The sequence below is a fragment of the Echinops telfairi genome, unplaced genomic scaffold, assembly GCF_000313985.2.
Source record: "Echinops telfairi isolate 266 unplaced genomic scaffold, ASM31398v2 ScPeMD7_7356;HRSCAF=8355, whole genome shotgun sequence".
Classification (NCBI taxonomy): domain Eukaryota; kingdom Metazoa; phylum Chordata; class Mammalia; order Afrosoricida; family Tenrecidae; genus Echinops; species Echinops telfairi.
This window is the reverse complement of record NW_022111256.1, coordinates 2,360,308-2,385,114: the sequence shown is the minus strand read 5'-3', so window position 1 is coordinate 2,385,114 and position 24,807 is coordinate 2,360,308. Positions and strand designations below refer to the sequence as shown.

At 44.9% G+C, this 24,807-nt stretch overlaps 1 protein-coding gene across 1 annotated transcript in view; it reads right to left on the bottom strand.

Annotated features, from left to right (window-relative positions):
- Positions 1 to 24,807, bottom strand: part of ANO2 (anoctamin 2) — a gene marked incomplete at its 5' end in the record, with an annotated part of 414,765 nt that overhangs the window by 166,332 nt on the left and 223,626 nt on the right. The window contains 2 exons of the mRNA XM_013008512.1: positions 22,655 to 22,765; positions 23,029 to 23,040. Coding sequence (XP_012863966.1) covers positions 22,655 to 22,765; positions 23,029 to 23,040 — 123 coding nt within the window. The remainder of the gene's footprint in view (positions 1 to 22,654; positions 22,766 to 23,028; positions 23,041 to 24,807) is intronic.

Below are 24,807 nucleotides of genomic sequence, written 5' to 3'. Positions count from 1 at the left end.
CATCATCTGTGAGCAAGACATTTGAGGCAAATGGCTTCCTAGTCTGCAGGGACAACTGGAAATCAAATGAGTCTCAGCTACCCAGCACAACTCACTCAGCACCACAGGTCTAAGTTAGATGTGAACTCCTTACCCAAACCACTGCCTTCCTTACACTCACCACCCTGGCGGTATTATTTTCGGATGCTCAGAAATTCTGGAAATACCCAGACTTCAGCAGTGCCACTCCACTGAATTCTGTAGGTAGCGAGACTCCCAGGGCTCCATTCAGTTTTTCGGTTAAGAATCGAAAGCACCTTGGGCCGGAGGGGTATGGAGCCATGGGCGAGACTCCAGAAGCAAAAGGAAGGTGGGTACAGCGCGGGCCCAGTGTCCAGAATAGTGGCAGGAATTAGAGAAGTTACAAAATAAGTGAGAGTAAGCTAAAAGGGCAGGACGTTGAGGAGGAGGGTGGAACTTAGCACCCACCATGTTGAGTGACTGAGTTGTGGAGCCCAGATTAAGGGGTCCACAGTGGAGGACAACGAATGGCCAGGAGGCTAGGAGTTCGGCCTGGGAGTGAGGAAAGAAATGGAAAGGTGGGGGAGTCATGGACAGAGAGATGACTGTGATGACCAGGTCTTCCTGCAGAGTCCCAAACCTCTTTGAAAGCCCAAGGTTTTCATGGTTTTGCTTCCAGAAAGTGGGTCCAATGGGTAGCAGGTGATTTCCAGGGAGAGGCTGCTGCACTCTCTGCCTAGAGACACTGATGGTGCCGTCAAGTCCGCAGGAAACAGGAGTGCTGGCCCTCAGGTCTCCTCCCCGTCTGTGTTGCAGGGCAGAGATGACCAAGAACCCTTAAGGCTTCTCTAAATAGTTTGCTCAGCAGTCAGAATTCGTTTGCATGCCCTCTTGTGTAAAAGGACAGCTTGGTTTTATAGCTTTTTTCACATAAACAGGCTTGGTTTTTATAACGGCAATGGTTAAGCAGAAGCTACAAGGTCCTTGCCAAATTCTTTGCACATTCTTTTGTTGTAACCAAAATTCTGCGAACAATGTAAACTTCAGGTTTCCAAAGTACAGGCATATCTCATTTTTGTAGATTTTGCTTCATGACACTTGCATTTTTTTTTTTTACACTGTGAAGGTTTGTGGCAATCCTGGGTCCAACATTCTACTGACAGAACGTGCTCATGTGTCTCTGTGTCATATCTCTGTGTCACCTTTTGGTAATCCCCGCAATCTTCCAAACCTTTTCCTAATGCTGTTGCCCACTTACTGGACTACAGCATGCTGTATGCCTAACTTTTATATGCACCGTGGACCCAAAAATCATGCGTAATTCACTTTCTTGTGGTAGTACTGTATTGTGGTGATCTGGACCTGATTCTGAAATGTCTCCCAGGGATCCTGCATTATGAGATCTACAAAGCATAGCTGTACTTATCCAGGACTGGTATGTGCATTACAGGACCCCATTAATAAGTTGAAGACTCACAAGGAAGAGATGAGCCAGTCAGGGTGCAGTATAGCACCAATGAAACATACAACTTTCCTCTTGTTCTTTAATGCCCCCTCTCACCCCCCCGACTATCATGACCCCAGTTCTACCTTACAAATCTGGCTAGACCAGAGCATGTACACAGGTAGAGATAAGAGCTCGCAACACAGGCAATCCGGGACAGACAAACCCCTCAGGGCCAATAATGAGACTAGTGATACGAGGAGGGGAAGGGGAAGGTGGGGGGGAGAAAGGGAGAACCTATCACAATGATCAACACAGAACACCCCCCCCAGGGGGACAAACAACAGAAAAGTGGGGGAAGAGAGACAGCGGTCAGTGTAAGACATGAAAAAAAGAATAATTTATAAATTACCAAGGGTTCATGAGGGAGGGAGGGGGATGAGCTGATACCAAGGGCTCAAGTAGAAAGATAATGTTTAAAAAAAGGATGGTGGCAACATATGTACAAATGTGCTTGACACAATGGATGGATGGATGGATTGTGATAAGAGCTGTAAGAGCCCCCAATAAAATGATTTAAAAAAATAACAAGAATTTGAGGACTAATTGACAGGTGAGGGTGATAACTCCTTGGGCAAATTCCAACCACCAATAGATGGGAGAACACCAGGAAGTCAGAAGTCTCATTAATTCCACTTAAATAAATAAATAAACAGCACCAGAAAACAAAAAGAAAATTAAAGGTGCAGCTCTTATTAATGCAAGAAACTTTCCCTTTCTGACCAGCTCCCCAAGAACTGCTCGTCCCTTGAAAGGAGTTCTGAGCTGTGAGGAATGTAGGCAGTGCCTGTACCTGCTCAGAAATGCTCCTCTTCCCCCTTTCTGTCCTGTGGTGACTTCACAAAGATATGCACGCAATCCCAACATACTGGACATTACGCTTAAAAGGGAGATGAACTGACCTGGGCTCCTCCTGCAGTTCAGAATATCCCAACGCTTTCCATCACAGCTTCCCTGAAGCCAATTGCCGTATATACTCGAGTAAAAGCTGTCCCGAATATCCACAAGGCACCCAATTTTACCACAAAAACTGCATTTAAAATGTGCTGGAAAATTCAGCTTATATTCGAGTACATATGGATATACAGTAGTTTAAAAGTATACTTCCAGCCCAAATGAAACTACAGGAAGAGGCTCCTTGAGTTGGATATGATTTCCAAAAATCAAGTGGTCCAATCTCCTTCCTCTAAGCAAAGCCTATATCAGTTAAAGATAGAAATAATGAAAATCATGGGATAAGAGTTGTATGAGCCCCTAATAAAATGATTTTTAAAAAAAAGGAAGAAAATCAAGGAGGGGGGAGTAGGGAGGGAGGGGAAAAAATGAGGAGCTGATGCCAGAGGCTTAAGTGGAGAGCAAATGTTTTGAGAATGATGAGGGCAATGAACGTACAAATGTGCTTTACACAATTGATGTATGTATAGATTGTGATAAAAGAGTTATACGAGCCCCTGATTAAATGATTAAAAACAACAATATTAAAAAAAAAGAAATAATGAAAATCTGAAACTGCAAGCTCTACGAAACACAGCGCTACTGACACGTGCGAAGCTACCCTGAGTTGGGAGTGACTTGATAGCCGCAGACCTTACTTAGGTACCTCGTTTGTACATGTAATGAAGACGCCTTGCTGAAATAGAGCCAGGGTCTGCAACTAGAAGCCAAAGACACAATATCAGACAAGGTAGACGCGCTTCCCCAAGGAGATTTCATCTTAAGGGGAAAACAGGAGTACAAATGAATGCATACAAAAAGCCCATGGAAAACGTCCTATAGAAAGAGCCAACAGATGAACAAGCCTGGGTCGTGAGGGGACCTCCTCCAGAGAGGATATGAACCCTACATTTTCTAGGACAGAAAAGGCATGTGTTGGATAAAAAGGGAGAAACATGCTCCAAGCAACAAGACTAGCATTGATAGAGCCTCTGAAGCAAGACCCAGCAAGATGTACTCAGACGATTGCAAGTGGTTTGGAAGAATTTGGAAGAGAAGTTTCATGTGGGGGAGTGGGGGGTGAGGGTGGAGAGGAGGGTCATGTAAAGCTGTGGGTAGAGCCAAGAAGGTTGAAATAATCCCAAACTAGCTGGAGAGCATCCGGGGATTTAAGCAAGGGAGTGTCATAATAAGATTTGCATTCGGATGGAGCGCTCTAACACAGCGTGGCCAATGGGCCGGATGAGGCCCAGACAAAAAGCAGGGAGATGGGATTAGAGGGTCACTCAAGTCCTCTAAGGAAGAGGTTGATGGGGCCTGACCTCAAAGAATGAAGAGGGGAGGCTAAGTTGAGGAGGTGGACTCCAAGGCTAAGTAGGCAGAGATGCTTAAGTAGCCGGACCCCAAAGAATGAGGAAGGACCTCATTGGAAACGGAGAGGGAGAAGATGGGAGGGGTTTAGGATGATGCCAACGTTTCTGGTTTAGACAATTGGGCCCCTTGAAAGTGACGTCATTTACATGTGAATGGAATGCACCGCACATATTGCTTCTTGTTTTGCATTTCTCCTTTATTTTCATGGCCCCAGGATATACATACTAGATACGTTTTAGTGTTTTGAGATCTCAACGTGCTTTAAGTGTTTCCACCCAGAAAGCTGAAGGTCAAGTGACAATTCTCCTTTGGGAAAATGTTGGCAGGAGGCTAAGGAGAGAGTTAAAATCCCCTCAGCTCTGTGCATCAACATGATTATCAGTTGTTACAACACAAGAACGAAATAGCCTAGAGGGGTGAGCGCAAAGGAAAAGTGTTTATGGAGCTTCCTGGAAGAAAGATAGACTATGACACATGGTGGGCTCTGGGGAGCTGGGAACTCCCAGCTAGTTTAGGGAACTGCTGTTGCCAAGCCCCCTATAGTATGACTCACACTGGCAGCCCAACCGCCTTCTGGATTTCAAGCCACCCAGCTCCTCTGCTGGCCCCAGGAGGAGGAAAAATCATACTGAATGCTAAATCCCATTTCCCTCCTCAACCTAGAACCTAGGCTGAAAAGGACAGGGCAAGGCAGTGTTCCTGTCTCCACCCTGCTCCCCAAGACTCAGCTAGACCAAAGACCATCATTTTCATATTCTTGGGGACCCACCTAGGCCCTCCTGGATGCCAGCTCTCCATGTCTGCCAGAGAGACAGGGGGATCTGTCCAAACGGAAAGGAACAAGATCCACTATCAGAATCTGGCCCGGTGCCTGCTGCCTTTGAGCAACCTCCCTGCTTCTCTCAGGGACGCTAATCTCCTCGTAACACTGCCAACTGGGCAAACGGCGGGCCCATTCTTTGCACTTTCCCACAGGTTGATTACTGCCCACTCTACCAAATCACTGCCGGGTGACCTTGGTTTGGCAGAGACTCAAAGGTCGCAGAGTCATTTTCATCAACCGCATACGAATTTCTGAGTCCAAAAGGAAGGTCAAGAAGGAACCTCAAATAACAACTCAGTCCCCTCTCTGCTAGCCCCAACGGTTCCAGGAGGATGGCGAGGACAAACAGCTGGCTCCTGCGCCACTGGCGAGAGCGAGGGCCATAGAAAACAGGGACCGCGCCCAGGACACACACGCCAAACACCAGGTCTGGTTGGGCCTTCAGAGAGCTAGAAATAGCTTGAACCACTCTATTTATAAAGGCTAAAAACACCATCAGGAATTGAGCTATCCATGAAGAGTGGTCATGTGCTCCCCTCGTCCTTCTGCTCCTCCTCCACATCCTCTCCTTTCTACCTTCATCTTCCTCACCTTTCTTCTTTTTTTAATCTTTTAAAGTGGGGTCTACTTATTTTGCTTCTAATTAATAATGAAGATGTTCAGAATTGGAAGAACATCCTGTTTAAGAATCACCGTATGAGCTAGTCGGGAGCGGCCATCCTAGAGAACGGCTGACTGGAAAGGCAGAGATAAGGGGAAGCACAACCCCCCTCCATCTGCAGAGAGCTTGCTCGTTGCTCAGGGCCAATCCTGCGTTTCCAAGACTCCTCAGAAGGATATGAAGCCATACACTAGCTACTATGAACAGATAAAGGGGCTATCGGTGAAGAGTTGACAGGCATGTGAAAAATAGCAGTGAAATAAAGAACATAATGTTAAGGCATTTGTCAAGTGTTCATCTACGGATTAATAATTCTTTCCATAGGTCAACATTGTTTGTGTGCAAATGTTGTAAAGCTGGGGAAAAAATTAGGCACTGTAACAATAAAAAAAATCTTTCCCTTTCTCAGAAGTCAGGCTGACCCTACTTGCCCTCTAAATTGTTTCCAGAAGTTAAAGTCACCAAAGCTGGATTCATACATTTTTGATTGATCGTTCAACAAGAGGGACGCATTTCTTATTGAACTAAGACCACAACTCATGCGTCGTCCCACTGATGGTCCTGCCAAAACCGAGCCTTAGTCCAAATGATGAACTATCTTCATTGGAAAAGTATTTGTGGTCCATTCATTGTTCCCTGAATCTTTTTTTTTACTTTCACATTAGCAATGGAGTGGGAAGATGTGGACAGCCCTAGGATTTGATACAAGTCACCCACCCACTCCCAGGCTGAGGCAAACAGAGAAAAACTTCCTGCTCTCCGAAGAGAGGCACGCCAGTCAGTGGGAGCGTTCTCAGACTGGGATAAGGTGACTGGACCTAGCGCCTTTGCTCTAAGAAAGCAAGAGACTACCTCGGTGTGCCATGGCAAGGGCAGTATCTTGTGCAGTTCCTTCACCGAGCACAAAAGCACATGCAGCCAGGAATCCGGCAGCACCATAAAGAGGAGCCCTGGTGTATGCAAACTGCTAACATATTCAGTTGCTAATCGAAAGGCTGGAGGTTGGGGCACACCCAGAGGTACCCGGGAAGAAAGATCTGGCTATCAGCCTCCCTATGGTGCAGGTGTTATCTGCCACACATGGGATTGCCATGAGCCGGAGTCCACTCAATGGCAATGGGTTTAAATAAAAAAAGCTCTTAGGCTCCAAGTTTCTCATCCTACTGATATTTGGCTGACCCATCGTGACCCCACATGACAGAGTGGACTTACCCTAAAGGTTTTGCAAGGCTGAAAGCAATATGGAAACAAGACTACCACAGCTTTCTCCTGTGGTCGATTTGAACTGCCAACCTTGTGGTTAGTAGCTGGTCAGCTGACCACTGCATCATTGGGGCTCTTATTCCAGAAATAATCCAAAATGTGGGGGCGAGGACTTATAAGTGTGCTCATCAGATGTTACGTCCTTAGGGAAGGTCTAAGACATGCAAATTATGTTTAATATGACTGAATGAAAATTCCTTGGGTTCTAAGGCTAAGTGAAAAAAATCAGGGTCCAAAATTAAATACATAGTGATTCTTTTCAACCACCACATGACAATGCACATTGACAGGAAGTTTGCTGGGAGAGGAAATCATTTTGTTTTATATATTCTACTTTACTGCCCTTTTTAGATTTTCTACACTTAGCATACATTATTACTTATATCATCTGAAAACATACATTACTTAACTAGATTACCTCATGGTTTTCACAAGGGAGAGTGATGAAAACATTGAAGGAGTATGTATTCATTCAGAAGGTGGCTTGGCATCCCCCAAATTTCTATGCCCATTTCTGACTCTCAGGTACCAGGGGCAGAAGGGTCTGGGGTGGTCCCCAGATCCATTCAGGGCCCTATTGTCTAAACTCTTTGGTTGGAAGCATGGTCTTTCCTGACCACGCACTGTAGGTCCCTGCGCTGGCCACTTTACATCCGACCCTTAAAATGTTCCTGTTGGCAAGGAGCACACAGTGGTGTGGGGAGGATTAATCCATTCATGTTTATAGACAAGCTCACTGAAATTCTTGGAAGGGAGCCGCTCCCTACTAAGGAGCGCAAGTACATTTCCAGGGTAAACTTCCTGCCGCAAATTCTCTAAACGCAATGCAGATGCCCAAATTCGGGATACAATTTATGTAACTTGGCTGGTAGACCATGCACCGTGGTAATAAAAATGAATTGGATGTCAAATGCCGACAGGCAGCTAAACACCACCACGGCTGGCTTTCCTGAGGAATCCCGAGGCTGGGTCCAGTGGGCCCAGAGGGAGCCACACTCTGGGTCGTTGATGAGCAGGAGTACTTAGCCCTAGGTGGGTACTGCCTTCCACAATAAAATGCAAATAAATGGTCCAAAGCTGCCATGCAAACCAGCATGGGCTCCACAGGCCCCGGATGGAGCATAGCTATAATTATGATGCTGGAAAATATGGATGTGACATCAGGGTGCTGAGAAAGCATGAAGAGGTTTTTTGTTGTTTTGTTTTTGTTTTTGAAGAAAAAAAAAACACCGCACCAGCTGCCCAGATGAGAGAATTGACTTTGCTTTCTTATCATTATTGTTGTTGTGAAACTATAGATAACACATTTGCCAATTCCACATTTTCCCCTTGTACAATTCAGAGGGACTCATTACACCCATCATGTTGTGCAACCACTGACTTGGGACGACTGTGGAGCCAGCTGTCTCTATGCAGAGGCCAGCGCTTGGTCAAGGCAGTGTTTTGACTGACATTATGGCTGGCTCTGAGAGGCATCACTTGTAAGGACGACGTGGGGACTACTCAGAGACCTCAGGCATTTCTCAAGACCTGGGGAGACGGTTTTCCTTCCCTGGATCTCCGACCACCAGGAGGACTCACCCGGGCTCATTTGTCAGAGAAAAGGAAACATGTGAGCTAGTCCAAAGGATACAGCATTGACTGTCAGAGCCTCTCTTCTGACCACACTGCACGCATTTCAGCCAAAAGCCAAGATAACGGATCTATCAAAGAACCCAAGGGAGTTGGACATCTTCTATCAAAAAAGTTTGATTTATAGATGTGGAAATCTGTAAAGCTTTGATTTAGAGATCTAGCGAGAACAGATGTGGAAAGCTAGTTAAATAGGTTCTCCTCCCTCCCCTCAACACCCTGTTACAGCCCCCTAAACTTGAGACAGTGTGTGAGCTCTGCGATCTGAGACATGTAAGGCATTTTCTACTCCTCTCTCCCTAGAAGGAATCTACTTTCTTGGGCTATCGGCTCAGCAACCCCATCAGATCCATTTCCAGTGCCTATTTCACCTTGAACTCTAGTTCTGGCAAGGTGGAAAGAGCAGTAGCTCATTCTTACAGTAAGTAGTCGCCTGTGAATATGAAACACGCCCCTTGATCTGACCTTGAATACGCAACACAACAACAACCAACAAGAACAGAAGTATGAATCACCATAGTCTGTTTCATCGAGGGGTAAACGCTAAACCTGGGTCAGCTTAAGCACGGGGAAAACGGTCAAAAGATGTATTTCAGAGAGTATGTTTTCTCAGTGACCCCCCACATGTGCAAGGCCAGGATCCAAGACCCTCCTGTTGCTGAACAGAAGCAAAGCACAAGGCCCAGGAGCATCCCCTAAGATACCCCAGAAGAGGAGGCAAGCCAGGAAGAGAGATATTCCGTAGCCTAATCCCTGAGCCCTTCTCCAAAGGGGCTGCCGCTGCTAACCCCTGACTGAGCGAGACCCCATGTGCTATGGGATTGGACGGTTGTGATCCATAGGGTTTCGATCGGCTTATTGTTGGTCTTTCTTCTCAGTCCCCCAAAGGCAGTTCATCCAAATGGCTTACAACTCCCCCGAGCCTGCTTTGGAGGATGACGGAACCCACGCAGCCACGTCAGAGAAAGACCTTCAGAAATCACTGGCAGGCATGCGGGTTAAGTCAGTTAAAGGTTTATGATGATTAAAAGTTAGGGTAATCTTTGTCCTGTCTTCTTTCAGATCTGCCCCATAGTTGGCCTCATATGTACATAATATAGAAGCAGGGATTGCTATCTGAAGATACATTCCCCAGGCTCCCTTCAACACTGGTTTCTGGCTAGATTCCCTCCATGGGAGGTGCTGGCAGGAGATTGGTGGATAGAAAGAGAGGAGAAGCCAGCGCATTTCTTTGATGTCTTCCTATGGGGGCCTGGTGGTGTAGTGGTAGTGGCTACCATTGTGCTGCTGGCAATAAGGTCAGCAGTTTGAAACCACCAGCTGCTCCTCAGGAGAAAGAGGGGCTTTCTACTCTCGTAAAGAGCAGCAGTCTCAGAAACCCACCGGGGCAGCTCTACCCTGCCCTATAGGGTCACTATGAGTTGGCATGGACTCATGGCAGGGAGTTTGGTTTGATTTTTTGGTTTTATTTTCTCGTGCAGTAACTGCAATCCACACTTCCTTCCATTGCCTGCTGGCCTTCTCTGAATGGCCCCTGCTTCCACCATGCCTCCAATTCCGACCCGGGGGTCCTTGCTCTGCGCTCTGGTAACATCACCTCCTGCTTTGGTTCTCTGCTACTGCAAGTCCCCAGAGACCTTTCTTCATCAGCTCTTCTGATTCCTTTCCAACTAGTTCTCTATATTAATTGCCCGGTGGGGCAAATGGTCCAAGGGCTTGGTTGCTGACTGAAAGGTAGGTTCTTCAAATTCCCCCAGAGGTGCTCCAGAATACAGACCTGGGAATCAACTTGAAAAAAAGAAGTGACTGAACATGCTCTTTGGAGCTGTGCTCCACTTGGACACACACATGGTCCACTTGGACACACACACGGTTGCCAGTAACCAGGGCTGAAGCAGTGGCCGCTGCACCTAATTAACAGGGCTATGATTTTGACCAAGGCACTTGGGGATTTAGGACACCGTGATACTGTGAGTATCCAGCCCAAGTCTCCACAGGCTTCAGTCATTCTACTCTAGAAGCTCTCCTTCAGGTGACAGCCCCTGCACCTCCTTGTCTGAAGGCTCTTTTGGGTACCAGAGCATGTTAAAGGCAGGCCAGAGTACAGAAGAATTCATAACACACACACACATACCACACACCATATATTCAAAGCAGCTCAAAAGAGATGACTTATGGGCAAGAACACTCATTGGAAGTGCATGATTTGTAGCCCAGAATTGTCCGGTGGACTTAGGCTCCAGTTGCCCACAGTGGTACCTTACTTGGTAACTCAACCCCAAATGGTGTCTCCTGACATCCCCTCCCATACAAATTCTTAGACTTGAAATGTTGGCTTAGGGCCTGCTTCTCGGCAACCCAACCAAAAGCAAGGAGCTTTCTTTTTGTCCAAAGTGTTCAGCCTTTGTGAGTATTGAGAAAGTAACATCCAGCGATCATAGGTCCCCTCCGTGGTGGGTGACAGATGCTTTGCTCCAGCTGCACATGGCTGGGCAGCAGGGCTGGATAAAGTAGGAGTACCTCAGACTTGCTCGAGCTTGGGCAATAATTGTCAGGAGGGTGTAGCCTTGACGTCTGTCTGGCCCTCACCAACAGAAGGGCAGTCCCACCTGTTTTCTATGGAGCTCCTTGAGACCATCACACCAAAAGAATCAAGGGAGCCAAGACACCTTTGGACCCCTGGGCAATGTTTCAGACCAGTATTTAGGAATTCTTGGCCCATTCAGAAAGAGAGAGAGATGGGCTAGGGTGTACGTCCAGTGAATTCTAGGGAAGTGAAATAATGACCTTGGCCCAGACAGCAGAAGACAAATTTAATTTGCATGCTTTAAACCGAATATGGAAAAATCATTTAAACCAAGAAGAGAAAAGTCCAAACTTCAAATCCATAGTAGTGCCAACATCACCCATCCCAATGGCATGGGCGGGCCTCCACGGGCAGCACTGCTGTTCCAACATTCCCGTCACTGCACGTATGTGGGCCTTGTGCTTTCTGAGAAGTGGTGAGGGTCTGGTCTGTCCAAAATACCATCCAGAATTTGCCTAGCCTTTGATCGCTCCTTCTCCCTACCTCTCTTCCTCCCCTTGCCCCACCCCACACCTTCCAAGGCCCAGTCTTTTTTTTTTTCATATATATATTTTTATTAGGGGCTCATACAATCTTATCACAGTCCATACATACAGCAATTGTGTAAAGCACATGTGTACATTCATTGCCCTCATCATTCTCAAAACATTTGCTCTCCATTTAAGCCACTGGCATCAGCTCCTCATTTTTTCCCCTCCCTCCCTGCTTCCCGCTCCCCCGTGAAACCTTGATAATTTATAAATTATTATTTTGTCATATCTTTCCCTGTCTGACGTCTCCCTTCACCCACTTTTCTCTTGTCCGTCCCCCAGGGAGGAGGTTACATGTAGATCCTTGTAATCGGTTCTCCCTTTCCAACCCACTATCCCTCTACCCTCCCAGTATCACCACTCACACCACTGGTCCTGAAGGGATCATCCGCCCTGGATTCCCTGTGTTTCCAGTTCCTATCTGTACCAGTGTACATCCTCTGGTCTAGGCAAACTTGCAAGGTAGAATTCGTATCATGATAGTGGGAGCGGGGAGGAAGCATTTAGGAACCAGAGGAAAAAAGCTGTATGTTTCATTGTTGCTACATCGCACCCTGACTGGCTCCTCTCCTCCCTGAGACCCTTCTGTAAGGGGATGTCCCGTGGCCAAAGCCCAGTCTTAATTCACACCCTGCCCCACCCCTCTCTCCAGCTTCTCTTCCATAACCCAGGCTTCAGGACTCTCCTTATTTGTAATTTTTAAATTTAGATCCAGGCCAGTAGAAACGTAAACAGTGGGGAGAGAAGAAAGGTCTTCGCTTAGCCAGAACCTCTGGTGCTGAGAACAGCCTGTCAGACAAAGAGGAACAGAGTGCCCCATATGAAGGCCCGGGCCACCTGAGAGAGTCTCTGCTCGGGATGAATCATTCACGTGCTCCACGCAGCAAGACACTTATGAACACATTCTATGCTGCTTCTCTGGCTTCCTTCTTCATGAAGCCGGGCTGTCTTGGAGATGCTCAGTAGAGCAAGGACCTCTGATTGAGAAGTCTTCACATTTATTTTTAAATTCCAGGGACCTAAAAGGATTTCCATGATCAGAAACCCCCAGGCCCCTCCTGGCTCACTCCCACAGGAAGAGACCCTACGCGAGAGAAGAGAAGGAGTGAGTGAACGAACAGATGGGTGAATAACCAGAGGGATCCTAGGGCAGGTTTACTTTACAGGTCAAAAGGGACGTCGCTGGAAAAGCCAAGGAGCAAGTTTGAAGGAAGCCCACCCACATGACCCTTCCCTAGGCTACCGAGTGCCACAGGCTTTGGTCATTCCCCAAGACACTCCCAATTTTTTTTAAACGTTTTTTTTAAAAACGTCTACTCTTAGCTGACGGCTTTCATCTTGAATCTCTGCAAAACTCAGCCAGTTCCTTAGGCACCAATCCCAAGCCTTCTTGGTTCCTGGTGCCCTTACCATCTGTTTTACACCGTGATGCTAAGCCTAAATGAATAGTTAATAGTCACATTTATTAAGCTAGTGAAGGCTGAAGAATGCAAGATGTAGTTATGTCCTCACACGTCACAGGCATTTTTATCAAACTCCATGAATAAATGGGGTGTGTGTGAGTAATTGTTTTGTTTCATGTTTTAACATCCACAGTTACTTACTAGCAGAATCTATGGCCCTTTGGACACTATACTCAGACGACTTCTCAGACCTTGGACTCAGATTGGGCATCACCACTCGTCTCCTAATCCACGGGGATTCTGTGAAGCAGCTCTCCTTTAGCCTCCGCTAAACGCCCAACTTCACAGCTGTATGATGCCATTGAAAGGCATCTGGTGCAATCTCATGCTGCAACTCTTGAGGTCGTACTTTGATACATGACTAGTGGCAATTACTGTGCTTGCCTCAAACATGTTTTAAAATCCCACAGTAGGTGTGTGAGCTGACTGTGGCAATCAGGGCTGTGTGGGGTCTAATTTGGGAAGCATAGTCATCATGTCTTAAGCAGCTTTTTCTATAGGATGAAAAACATCTATCCAGGATTGTCCCCTGTTCTGAATGTGCGCAAGTAAGCCTGTCCCCAAAGCAAATGTGAATTCTTACACAAATAAAAACACATGCTAAAGACCTACAAGGACACAAATGAACCGATGCACCGTGTTTAATGTGCCCCCACACAAAACTTCACCACTTAAGAGAGTGCTAAATTCTATTCTGTGAGGGTTTGTTCCCAACACAAGGACCTGCAGCCACAGCAGGAAATGGGTTTCGCACTCACTGCTTCCCCACAGCATTTCCCTGAAGGAGCCTCCCTTCCTCACTCACTTCCTACAAAAGACATTCTCAAGAGATGGGATGAGTGCTAGGTGCTCTGGGGTTGACTCTGGCTCGTGGGGGGCCCTTGTGTATCACAAGCTTTTCAATGGTTTAGGTTTGGGAAACAGATCCTCCAGGTTTTTCTTCCAAGATGCCTCTGGGTAGACTGGAACCTCCGAGTCCATCCACCCTGTGTACCACCCAGATGTGGTTTTCCCAACGGAACCCCTCCCATCACCTGCCCAGATCCCAATTGCTCCCACTTCCCTCATATCACAATCTAACACTGGCGCGAAAGAGGAGAACGGTCCACCCAAACCCACACTCTCACTCTGCTCTTCAGCAGCTTGAAGCTGTTGCTAAGAGATTGGAACCAGCCATGCACTGGACCCCACCAATGAGGGAGAGTGATGCAGTCCTTATCTACACCTGTGTAGACTTCTTCACCCCATCATCACACAGGACTGATGCCCGTTCTTTCGCCTTTCCCCTCCCCCTCTCTCCATGTGGACCACCAAGTGAGGCTGAGGGGAGCATGCTACTATGAAACGTGTCTGACTCCATGATTGCAATCTTTCTCCTATCTCTCATGCTCTCTATGAGTTTATTATCATATTTATATATCTCAACTGTACAGTTGCGCCTATCAAACCTGTGATTAGTTGTGGGGGGCTGGCATTCCCCCCACAGTGGGACGCCTGCACCCACATCTTCCTTGGCCCAAAGTGAGAGACCCAGACAGGATTCTCCAGTGCTCCTGCTCTCTGACTGGCTCCCAGCGTCCTGTGGCTGTTGTCTCAGCCTCGTCAAAGGCATCCAATTATACATAATTTATTCCACATGTTTGTTTGTTGCGCCTGCCAGAGGCATCTGTCGTAAATGTTTCAATGCTTTAACTTTAGATGAGTTTTCTTTTGAAACAACTGTCCCCAGGGTGGTGCCCTGAACAGTAAATTAACACCCATCTTTCCATAAGCCTCCTCTTGGCAAACGTTCTCCAAGATTTCAATGTTCCCCATCAAATATGCATTAAATGTACTATCATAGCAGTGCCCAGCAGTGACAGGAGCACAGGTGCCTGCAGCCACATTGGTAGCTATTTCGATAACGACGAGTCAATGAGGGAAACTCCCAGGACTGGTTGAATCACGTTTTGTTTTGAACATTGCCTTCTCGTGGCAATGTTTTATAGGGGAAGACTCTTTTAAGAGCCACATTTACGATTTCCTAAACTTACTACGGGCTCCTAATTCCTTAACACAGAAATATGCTTCCCTTCTCTTTCAAGTCTTCAGTCATCTGATCTCACCTCAATGACACCATTTGAGGTATTAGACTCTGTGTGTGTGTTACACATACACACACACTCATGTGCATACTAACACCCATCAACACACTAGTAAGCAACCGTGCAACAGCTCAAGGAAGCTCTGGACAGCTGGTCATTTGTTTGTCCATTCAGTCAGTGACGAGCATGATTGTGCTGCTTATCAAGAATTCTCTTTCTGTTCCCAATAAAGAACCTTGGTGGCACAACCATTAAGCGGGTAGCTATTATCTGAAAAAACGTTGGTGGTTCCAGCCCATCCCCTGGGTCATGGGAGAAAGACTGGAGGACGTGCTCCTAACAAAGATCACAGACCAGAAAACCCTCTCGGGCAGCTCTGCTCTTTCACAGGGAGTCCCGATGGATCAGAAAAGACCCGATGGATCAGAAAAGACCCGAAAGCACACACCTCCAGCAGTCCCCAGGAGTCTCTCCACTTCCCAACGCAGGGACCCAGAGTGCGAGTGCTGGGCTCCGCGGCCAATTGGTTTTCATTTGATTTTGACTTAGTGACTGAACTTTCATGCTAGTCCTTTGTCTAAGATCTCCAGTGTTTTGGTGTGTTTTTTTCTTTCTGAAAATAATATGTGCCTTCTTTCTGAAAATAATACGTTTGTGTGCCAGCTGCTCCCTCCTCTCGGGAGGTATTTTTGTAAACATTATGCTAATTTCTTACCAGCAACAGTCTCCTCTTCTGCTCACTGTCAGGGGTACTTGATCAGAAAAACGTAGTTCCTAGACTCACTTACCAACTGATTTCTGGTTGTGGTGTTGTTGTTGTTGTTGTTGTTGTTGTTGTTAGGTCCCATGGAACCAGCTCTGACTCCGTAACATTCCATGGATAAGGGTACCCTCTGCCATCCTAACGACTGTCATGTTTGAACCCATTGACATGACAGCCACGGTGTCACTCCAGCTCCTTGGGGGTCTTCCTCTTTTTTTACTGACCCTCGGCTTTACCCAGCATGATGTTCTTGTCCAGGGTGTGGTCTCTCCTGACATGTCCAAGGCATGTGAGCTGAAGTCTCTCTATACTCGTTTCTAGAGAGTGTTCTGCATGGTTTCTTCCAAGACTGACTGTTTATACTTCTGGCCGTCCATAGACCTTCAATCTTCTTAACCAACATCATAACTCAAATACATCAAACTCATAGGGTCTTCCTTATTCATTGCCCAACTTTCATATACAAATGAGGTGAGTGGGGGGGAAAAAACAAAATACAATTGGGTCAGACCCAGCGTGATGCCCAAAGTCACATCCTGGCTCTTAAACACCTTGAAGAGGTCTTATGCAAACAGATTTACCCAGTGCAGACCACTATTTGATTTCCTGACTGCTGCTTCCAGGAATGTTGCTTGTAGATCCAAGCAAAATGAAATCCTGACAACTTCGATCTTTTCTCTGTTTATCATGTTATCTCTTGGTCAAGTTGCTTGATGTAAAGCAAAAATCCATATTGATTTTTGGTTTGAGATGGCCAGTAAGAGGTATGCATGTAGGGGCTCAAGTGGAAAGCAGATGCTTTGAGAATTATGATGGCAACAAATGTGCAAATGTGCTTGTCACAATGGATGGATGTATGGATTGTGATAAGCATTGTACGAGCCCCAATAAAATAATTTTAAAAATAAAAATAAATAAACTTTAAAAAAATTTAAAAGAGGTATGCATGGAAGACAGGAGAGTGAAAGGGGAGGGGTGGGAGTAGTCAGGGGATCCCCATCCAATATTTGTGCCTCATTTAGATGACAGCTTTAGAAGTGGCTCTATCTTCTCCAGAGTCCTGGTTCCCCTGGGTGGTGTCAGCTCTCAGTTCTGCTATTACCATCTTCTCTCTTGGTCTCTTGATTCCTAAGTGTGATAGCAGCTACCTGCTGCTGCTCATCTCTGGGCTACCTCACCATCGTTTGTTGGCCTTTCTGTCTCTTCTAACATGTTTATAATTTGTTCCTTTTTATCATACTCCTAATATATATATGCATTATGTTAGATTACACTGCATTATATTACATTCTATTTTTTTATTAGTTGGGATTTAATACATATGACACATTATTCCGTATTTCACTCGCGTCGAGCAGAATTGTACAATTGCTACCACAGTCAGTTTCCAACCATGATTTTGTTACACAGACTCCTTGATACCAGCTCCCCTTTACCTCACATTTTACCGTTTGGTCAATGAGCTTTTTTCACTTAAATTTATCCTATCTGATACAATTTATATAAAATAAAGACAATAAGAGGATGGGCTAGAATTTAAAGGGCATTCATCGAAGGTCAATAAGCAAAAATCCGGCTGCTCCCTGGCCCCACCACCTGTAGCACACTTCTATTTATACTCAACTTACAACTTCATCATCTACTCCAAGCTTAGAAAAACCTTGCTTAGAGAAACTCTTCAAACATAAGAAAAGCTCCAGATAACTGCAGAAAAGATGCAGATTGATCCAGGAAAAAACATACAGGCACACAAACAACTTACTCCTTTATTGAAAGTCCCACTCCCACCCCCTTGGAAATACAATATATATCTGTGTTTACATTTTTGAATTCCCCTTACTGTCTATTGAATGCCTTGCTGTCAGCTCAGCCAATTCAACCCACTATTGTCTGCAGTGGAAATAGAGCATCATGCCACCAAAACTTACACAAAACCACTAAATAAAAAGTTTGTCTCTTACCCATCTTTCCGCCAAACACCACAGTTCTTCCCACTCTTAGTACAGGACATAAAAACCTAGCGTGGCTTTTTAGAAGGGCTTGAGAATAGTCCAGAGGAAAACATTCAAGAGGCAGAGGAGTGTAGAGGTCAGAGCCTTGCTCTTCAGCCAGATCGCCTTGCTCAGACTCGGGGTCTGCCACTTATCATCTGAGTGCCCTTAAGCAAGTTCCTTCCCTCTCTGAGCCTCTTTTTCTCATCCTTAAGTTGAGAATAATAATGTTTCAGGGCTCAAATAATACATGTAAAGACTCGTCCACAAAGAAAACTCCACATATGTATAATTCCATCATTCTCAACATGCCTCCTGGGTCCACAGCCTTGATTATCAACAAGATGGGAGGGTTTTGAAAGTTTGTGGAAAATTCTATTATCTTTTCATTCACTTTCCCATATCTGTATGAAGCACCCTTGGAGTCGAGCTAGAAAGCATCAAATCACCACCGTATAAGATAAATAAGGGGCAGTTAAAGATTCAATACCTAAAGAGGTGGGTTGGTTGATGATCAACATTATCTCCGTTGTTCTAGGCATACAGGCACCAAAAGACCCACCCACTGCAGACTGGACACGTGACGGAATGTCCCTGTGAGAAGCATCGAGTGACTATCCCGGGGTTCTTAGTCCCAGCTTGCCACCTTTCGGCTTTACCATGTCCCCCATCCCCGATACGGATATAGATAGTTGTCAACCCAACAAGTGAGGCACATTTGGCTCAGATCTGCATCATGCTGATGTGATGTGAACTTTTCGCAGGGAAGCCTTATAAAGAGAGTTTCTATGAATTTTAATTCTCTTTATGTGGATCACAGTGAACATCACACTTAATGTTAAAAGACGAAATACTCCCCCTCTAAGATCAAGAGCGAAATAAGGATGACTACTCTGGCAACTTTTAGCGCTCAGTGCCCAGGATGATTCGACATCTACGTGGAAAGCAAGGAGGGGAACCATATGTGTAGATGACATGGAGTGTCATCTACAAACTACATGTGTACATGACACGGTCTCGTTCAGTGACCCCCTACGAAATCCACTACAGAACTAGTAGAAGAAATGATGAATTAAGAAAACTTACAGGCTAGAAGATTGATATTTAAAAAAAATCAATAATATCGGTATACCCTTTCTACACAATACGAATAAGGAATGGTACAAAAATAAAATTTTTTTAAGATTTTACTTTAAAAAATTATAATAGCATCTAAAAAGACAAAAATGAGTATATTTTAACAAAATAAGTTATAATAGCATCTAAAAAGAATGAAAATAAAGATACTTTAACAAAAGAGTTGCCAAACTCATAGCACTTAAAATCTTTTTAAAGTTAAAAAATTTAAAGATCTAAATAAATATAAAGATATGTCATAATCATAAATCACAAGATTTAATATTATTAATATCAGTCTACAGACTTAACTCAATTTCCTTCTTACACTTCCCAATTTTAAAACTTAATATATAGTAGCAATCAATACAGCGTGGTAGTGGTATACAGATAGACATACAGGTCAATGGACTAAAACTGAGATTCCAGAAAGCAACCCTTAAGCTCATGGTCAATTGACTTTGGCAAGAGTGTTAAGGCAATTCCATGGGGGGGGAGGGAGACTTTTCGACAAATGGTAATGAGACTACTGGATAGCAACATGATGAAGAATGAAAAATCAGAGCCCTTTCCTCAGACCACACAGAACAATTAACCCCAATGGATCATAGTCCTCGATGTGAAAGCTATAATTAATTAATCAATCAATCAGCCAATCAATTAATTAAAACTTTTAGAAGAAAACCTAGGAATATATTTTTATGACACAGGAATAAGCAATACTTCCTTAGATAGGACATCGGAAGCACATGGGCAAAAGAAAAGGCAGATACATTGAACTACTTCAAAACATTTTAAAATTATACTTCAAATACTATCTGGCATTCAAAGTACAGAGAAAAATACAACTCAGTAGTAAACAAGGCAAAAAAATCTAATTTTAAAATATATTAAAAGGATTTGAATAGACATTTTTCTAAATCAAGCATGAAATGTCCCAGAAGCACATGACAAGGTGCTCAACCTTGTTATTAATTATGGAAATACAAAGGAGAACCACAAAGGAATACCACTTCACACCACTAAGGTAGAGCAAATCAAAGGGACAGAAAATGGCAAATGTTGGTCGGGAAGACCTGCATACACTGCTAGTGAAAATGTGAAAGGGAGCAAGCAGTAACTTTGGAAAACAGAGTAGTCGTTCTACAAAATGTTAAGCATGGAGTTATCCTAGGATCCAGCAATTCCACTCCTATGTATATACCAAGATAAATCGAACATATGTCCACATCAAGTCTTGTAGATGAATGCGTATAGCAGCATTATTCATTATAGCCTTAACAACGAAATAATCCAAATGTCCACCAACTGACAAATGGATTAAAAAAAATAATATATCTATAGAATAAAAGATCATTTGGAAAGCAACAAGAATACTGATAGATCCTACAGTATGGATAAATTTTGAAACTTTGATTCTAGATAAAAGAAATGAATCATCAAACACCACATATAAAATAATCCCATCGACATGGAATGTCCAGAATCGGCACATGTGTCGAGTCAGGAAATAGATTAGTGGCTTCTCTGCGCTCCAGGGTGGGTGGAAGTGGGAAATGAGGAGTAACTAATACATATGGGTTACTTTGAGGGATGAGAAAAAAATGAATGAACTTGGATCATGAGCATTGCTGCACAAATCTCTGGCTATAAACATCACTGAAATGTACACACTACGTAGGTGAATTTTATGGTATGAGATTTATATCTCCATTAAAATGCTTTTTTAAAATGGACTAAAAATGTTTAAATACACTTGGCCTTGGGGATTAGATAAGAGTTGGTGGTCTTGGGTAAGTTATTGGCGCACTTTGAGTCGCAGTGCTTGGGAGCCTTGTATTATTCAATAGGAAGGAAGGTAAGGAGAGGGAGGCTATGCAGTCTCAGGGTAACAATGAAGGTGAAACCAAGGTGATCCGCTGGGGTAAAAAGCACATCCCAGACCACTGGCTGGACTGAGTTCCCTGGAAGAACGTGCCTTTCCACATGGTACACACATCTTGCCACAGGCACTACTGTGCTGTGAATGGAGCTGCCAGAGTCACATGGTGCAGTAGGCATCAGTGACCACTCTTTACTCCAGGCAAGAACATCATCCCTCTCATCAAACAACAGGAGCTCAATGCGTTCTCCCCCACCTCAGGCTAGATTTGCAGCAAGAACGAAGCACTTAGGACCTCAGCGAGACTAAGAACAGGACCAGAATCCTGACCATCAAACTCCAGGCCATTATGATCTTACTCTGCTCGTTCGGGAAGGTCATTTCCCCACAGTGATCATAGGCATTAGATGCTTTGAGCTTTGCATTCTCAACAGCGAAATGAAAATAGATGTTGAATGCTAAAACATAAACATATGTATCATTCATAATGCATTCAGATGGTTTTTAATTATTCATGGTTCCTGAAAGTTATTTGACCTCTCATGCATATACAGCCAAGCAGTGTTTATATTAGAACCACAGCCTCCATGAACGCCATTTGAGCTCCCTGGCATTCCCGTCTATGGAATTAAAATTAAATGAGTCAGTGGTCAATAAAAGTTACATGTGATTTCCATAAAATTATCCATTGTATATTGCTCGCGGGGGAGGGTTGCAGGGAGTTGCTGAAGCTGACAGTACACAGAATGTCTGCTTTCTGATGAGGGTGGTGGTGATGATGAGTCTTCCCTAATAATGAAGTCATTATTTCCCTGAATGACTGGTGGTCTTGGACTTGCTCTTTGTCTGAGAAAAAAATAACTCTGAAGTGCTCTCTCTCGCGCGCGTACGCGCTCTTGTTCTCTCTCTCCTTAAGTCCTATTTAAAATAAAATGCCAGTATTCTGAGCTCAAAAACACCACATTCTTCTGTTTTGGTGCTTGCATAAATTTGCATGCTAACAGGAATGGTTTCAACTTAATGTAAAATGAAAAGAAATTCAATTCAAATCCAAGATTGAGAAAAGAGGCATGTAAAAAAACAACAGATTTTCAATCTTAGTGACTTTTTTCCCTTTCTGGAACCAGATTAGGACAGACATAAACACACACAGATACACTTACATGCACTCAGCGACAGGATGGTCAGAAGAAATGACCTTCACTGCACCACAACCCACCCACCTACTCACGCCCCCGCAGTCTTCAGAGAGCATAGCGTGAACATCGAAAGAGTCTCAATATCGGAAGGGCATCCGAACACTCAGAAATAGAACTCAGAATTCGTATTTACTGCTATCTTCCTGCTTTCAGAGGTTCACCTGAATCCTCTGAAGGGTAAGGAATACTGTGAGCCACGCAAGCAAATACAGGTGTGGGCTTGCCTCTGCCACCTCTTGGGCCCATTGCTTACTTTCCTTCTCTGATTTCTTCATTGCACACAAAAGGTAGGACTGCACAATGCTAGGTGCGCAGGCTCTCTAATAAGCAGACCTGGGTTGGGATGCCCAATCCATCCGCCATTACTTGCTTTGTGACTTCCGTAAAGTGATTTGATCTCTGAACGTAGTTTTGTTTTTCCGAGTTAAAACATAAATAACAACAGTGCCAGCCTTGTTGATGTATTGTAAATATTGACTGACATCAGATAATGCAGTTTGCACAGTGTCCAGCATGGAATAAACCTTTGATAAGGGCTAGCTGTACTGTAGTAATGGACAACATGATTTTAGGAATTTAGGTCTGAAGGAACCAGTCCTGAAGAGTCTCTTTCTTCTCCAGGCTGCTCTTATAGTTCACCAAACAGTACTATGCAGAAAAACGATCGAGTCACAGCTAAACTCATAACCTCTGACAACAGGGAAATGGGAGTTCTCATGATGTCATTGTATCTTGCCCCATATCAACCCCTTCCCTCAGGCCCATCCTCCTTCACTATGGTACTCCAGAAACAAAGCGAATGAGATCTTCAAAAGTGAAGAAGTCAACGAACAAGTACCAGCATCTTACCTCGTCATCACTCTCAGTCCTATCGGTTTCCAACTTCTGGACGACTGACTTGTCACTCTCCTTTAGCATTTTCTCTCGAACCTTGGTTTCGTACTCAGGCCGGGAATGCTCCTGAAAGCCAAAGAGTCCAGAGGGGTTAGTAAGTAAGTGGAAGAGTGACCTTCGCCTACAGGTTTAGAACCAGAAATCACAAGTACATTACAGTCAGGACTTAGGACAAGTACATTACAGTCATGGACATGAATTGCAGCGCCACACAGACTCTAGAGCAAGAACACAATGGTTACAAGGTGGTCACAAGGACTCCAGACCAAGAACACAAGGTTGGGCAGAGAGAGAACACAAAACACTTGCTATCACACTGAAAACCAAACCTGGGCACGCTCCTGCAGACAGCGCCAGTGTTGAGAAAGGAGAGAAGACATATTAACTGCACAGCTGATACAAAGGGAAGCCACATGCTTCGCACAGCAGTTTGACCAAAGGCAGAAGAATACATCTGGTCATCCCACCAAAGATCCTCACACCCCAGACGTTAAGGTGCAATGGGCCAAACCACAGCTGGAGCTACAGATGTGTCCCACATCTGGGAGTTAGGGCAAGGACACAACTTCTTCCTTGCTTTATTATTCTGCAAGCAAAATGGCGACCAATAAACATCAGAGTCAAAGGTGGCCATAGGGAATCTTAAAACTCACTTGCCTGGACTTGCTTCCTGTACATCCTTGGTGAGTAACTCGCTGGCAAGTACACCAATGCTCAGGAGACAACATTCAGCAATACAAATCTAAAGAGTGAGTCATAGGCATGGGAAGAGACCTACAGTCATCCAGGAACCAGTGTCAAGTCAGTGCAGATGTGGGGACAGGAAGGTGCCTGACTTGCTTCAAAGCGAATTTAACAGTGTCCACCTGGCCTCATTGGCAGCGCTTCCCTGCAGCTTCCAGCTCAAGACTGAGTATCTGCAGGGGTGAGGACTTCCTGTTCCTGGAGCAGTCGCTGATAACTCCAAAGCAGAAACACAGTGCTGGTTTAGAGTGGACGCCTGTTTAGAGAACGCATATTTCCTTATCACATTTCTATATCTTTATCACATGTCAGGCCACATTTCAGGAACCCTGATGGTGTGATGGTTATGTGTCGGGCTGTGATCCACATGGTCAGCCGATCAAAACCACCAGCAACCCCAAGGGAGAAAATGACTGGACTTTCTACTCCTGTAAACCCGCAGGGCATCATGATGAGTCAGCATGGCCTCAACAGTGAGTCTGGTTTATTTGGGGGTTGGCCACATTTCAGAGGTCACAAATTATGTGAGTATTTCATAAAAGTCACCAACACAAGAGGAAGAGACATTATTCATTTTTTGTGTTTGTTTTTTGAGATGCTTCAAGAATCCCTGGTGGTGTAGTAGGTTGGGAGCCACAAGGTGAGCAGATGGAATCCACCAGTTGCTCTGAGGGAGAAAGATGAGGCTTTCTGCTCCCAGAAAGATGGAGAGCCTCAGAAACCCAAAAGAGTAGTTCCACTCTGCTGTGTGGGGTCCTTAGGAATCAAAATGGACTCAATGGAGGTGACTTTGTGAGCTTCTCAGCACTCCGACAACCACAACTACATCCACCTGCCCTTTCCACACGCCTTCTATGACTATTCAAGCACACATGGGGATTGTGCTAGAATCCTGAAATTCACCGAGTTCTTGAGCTTCGATGACACACTGTAGCTCTGATTGTGTGCCTGGCTGTATCATGATCATCTGCTTTTGCCAGGTGCCGTGGCGTAGGCTCCAACTGATGACAACCTGGCCTGGTCTGGTGCCACCTTCACCATCACTGTTATGTTTGAGTCGTTGGACTACTGTAGGGCCTTCCAATCAGCATTGGGCCATTTTCTGTTGTGATCCATAGTGCTTTCAGCGGCTGCTTGTCAGAGTTGATCACAGACCTTTCTTCTTAATCGATCTCAGTCTGCAAGCTTGGCTAAAACCCCCCCTCCATGGGTGACCTTCCTAGAATTTGAAATACCAGTGACATGGCTTCCAGCATCATAGTCACATAGTAGGACAAAGAGTCAGGTGAACTTTTCCGCAGGCATTTGACATGTAACCATTTCCTTAAGCTAGTCTCATGATAATTTACTTGGTTCTGTATGGT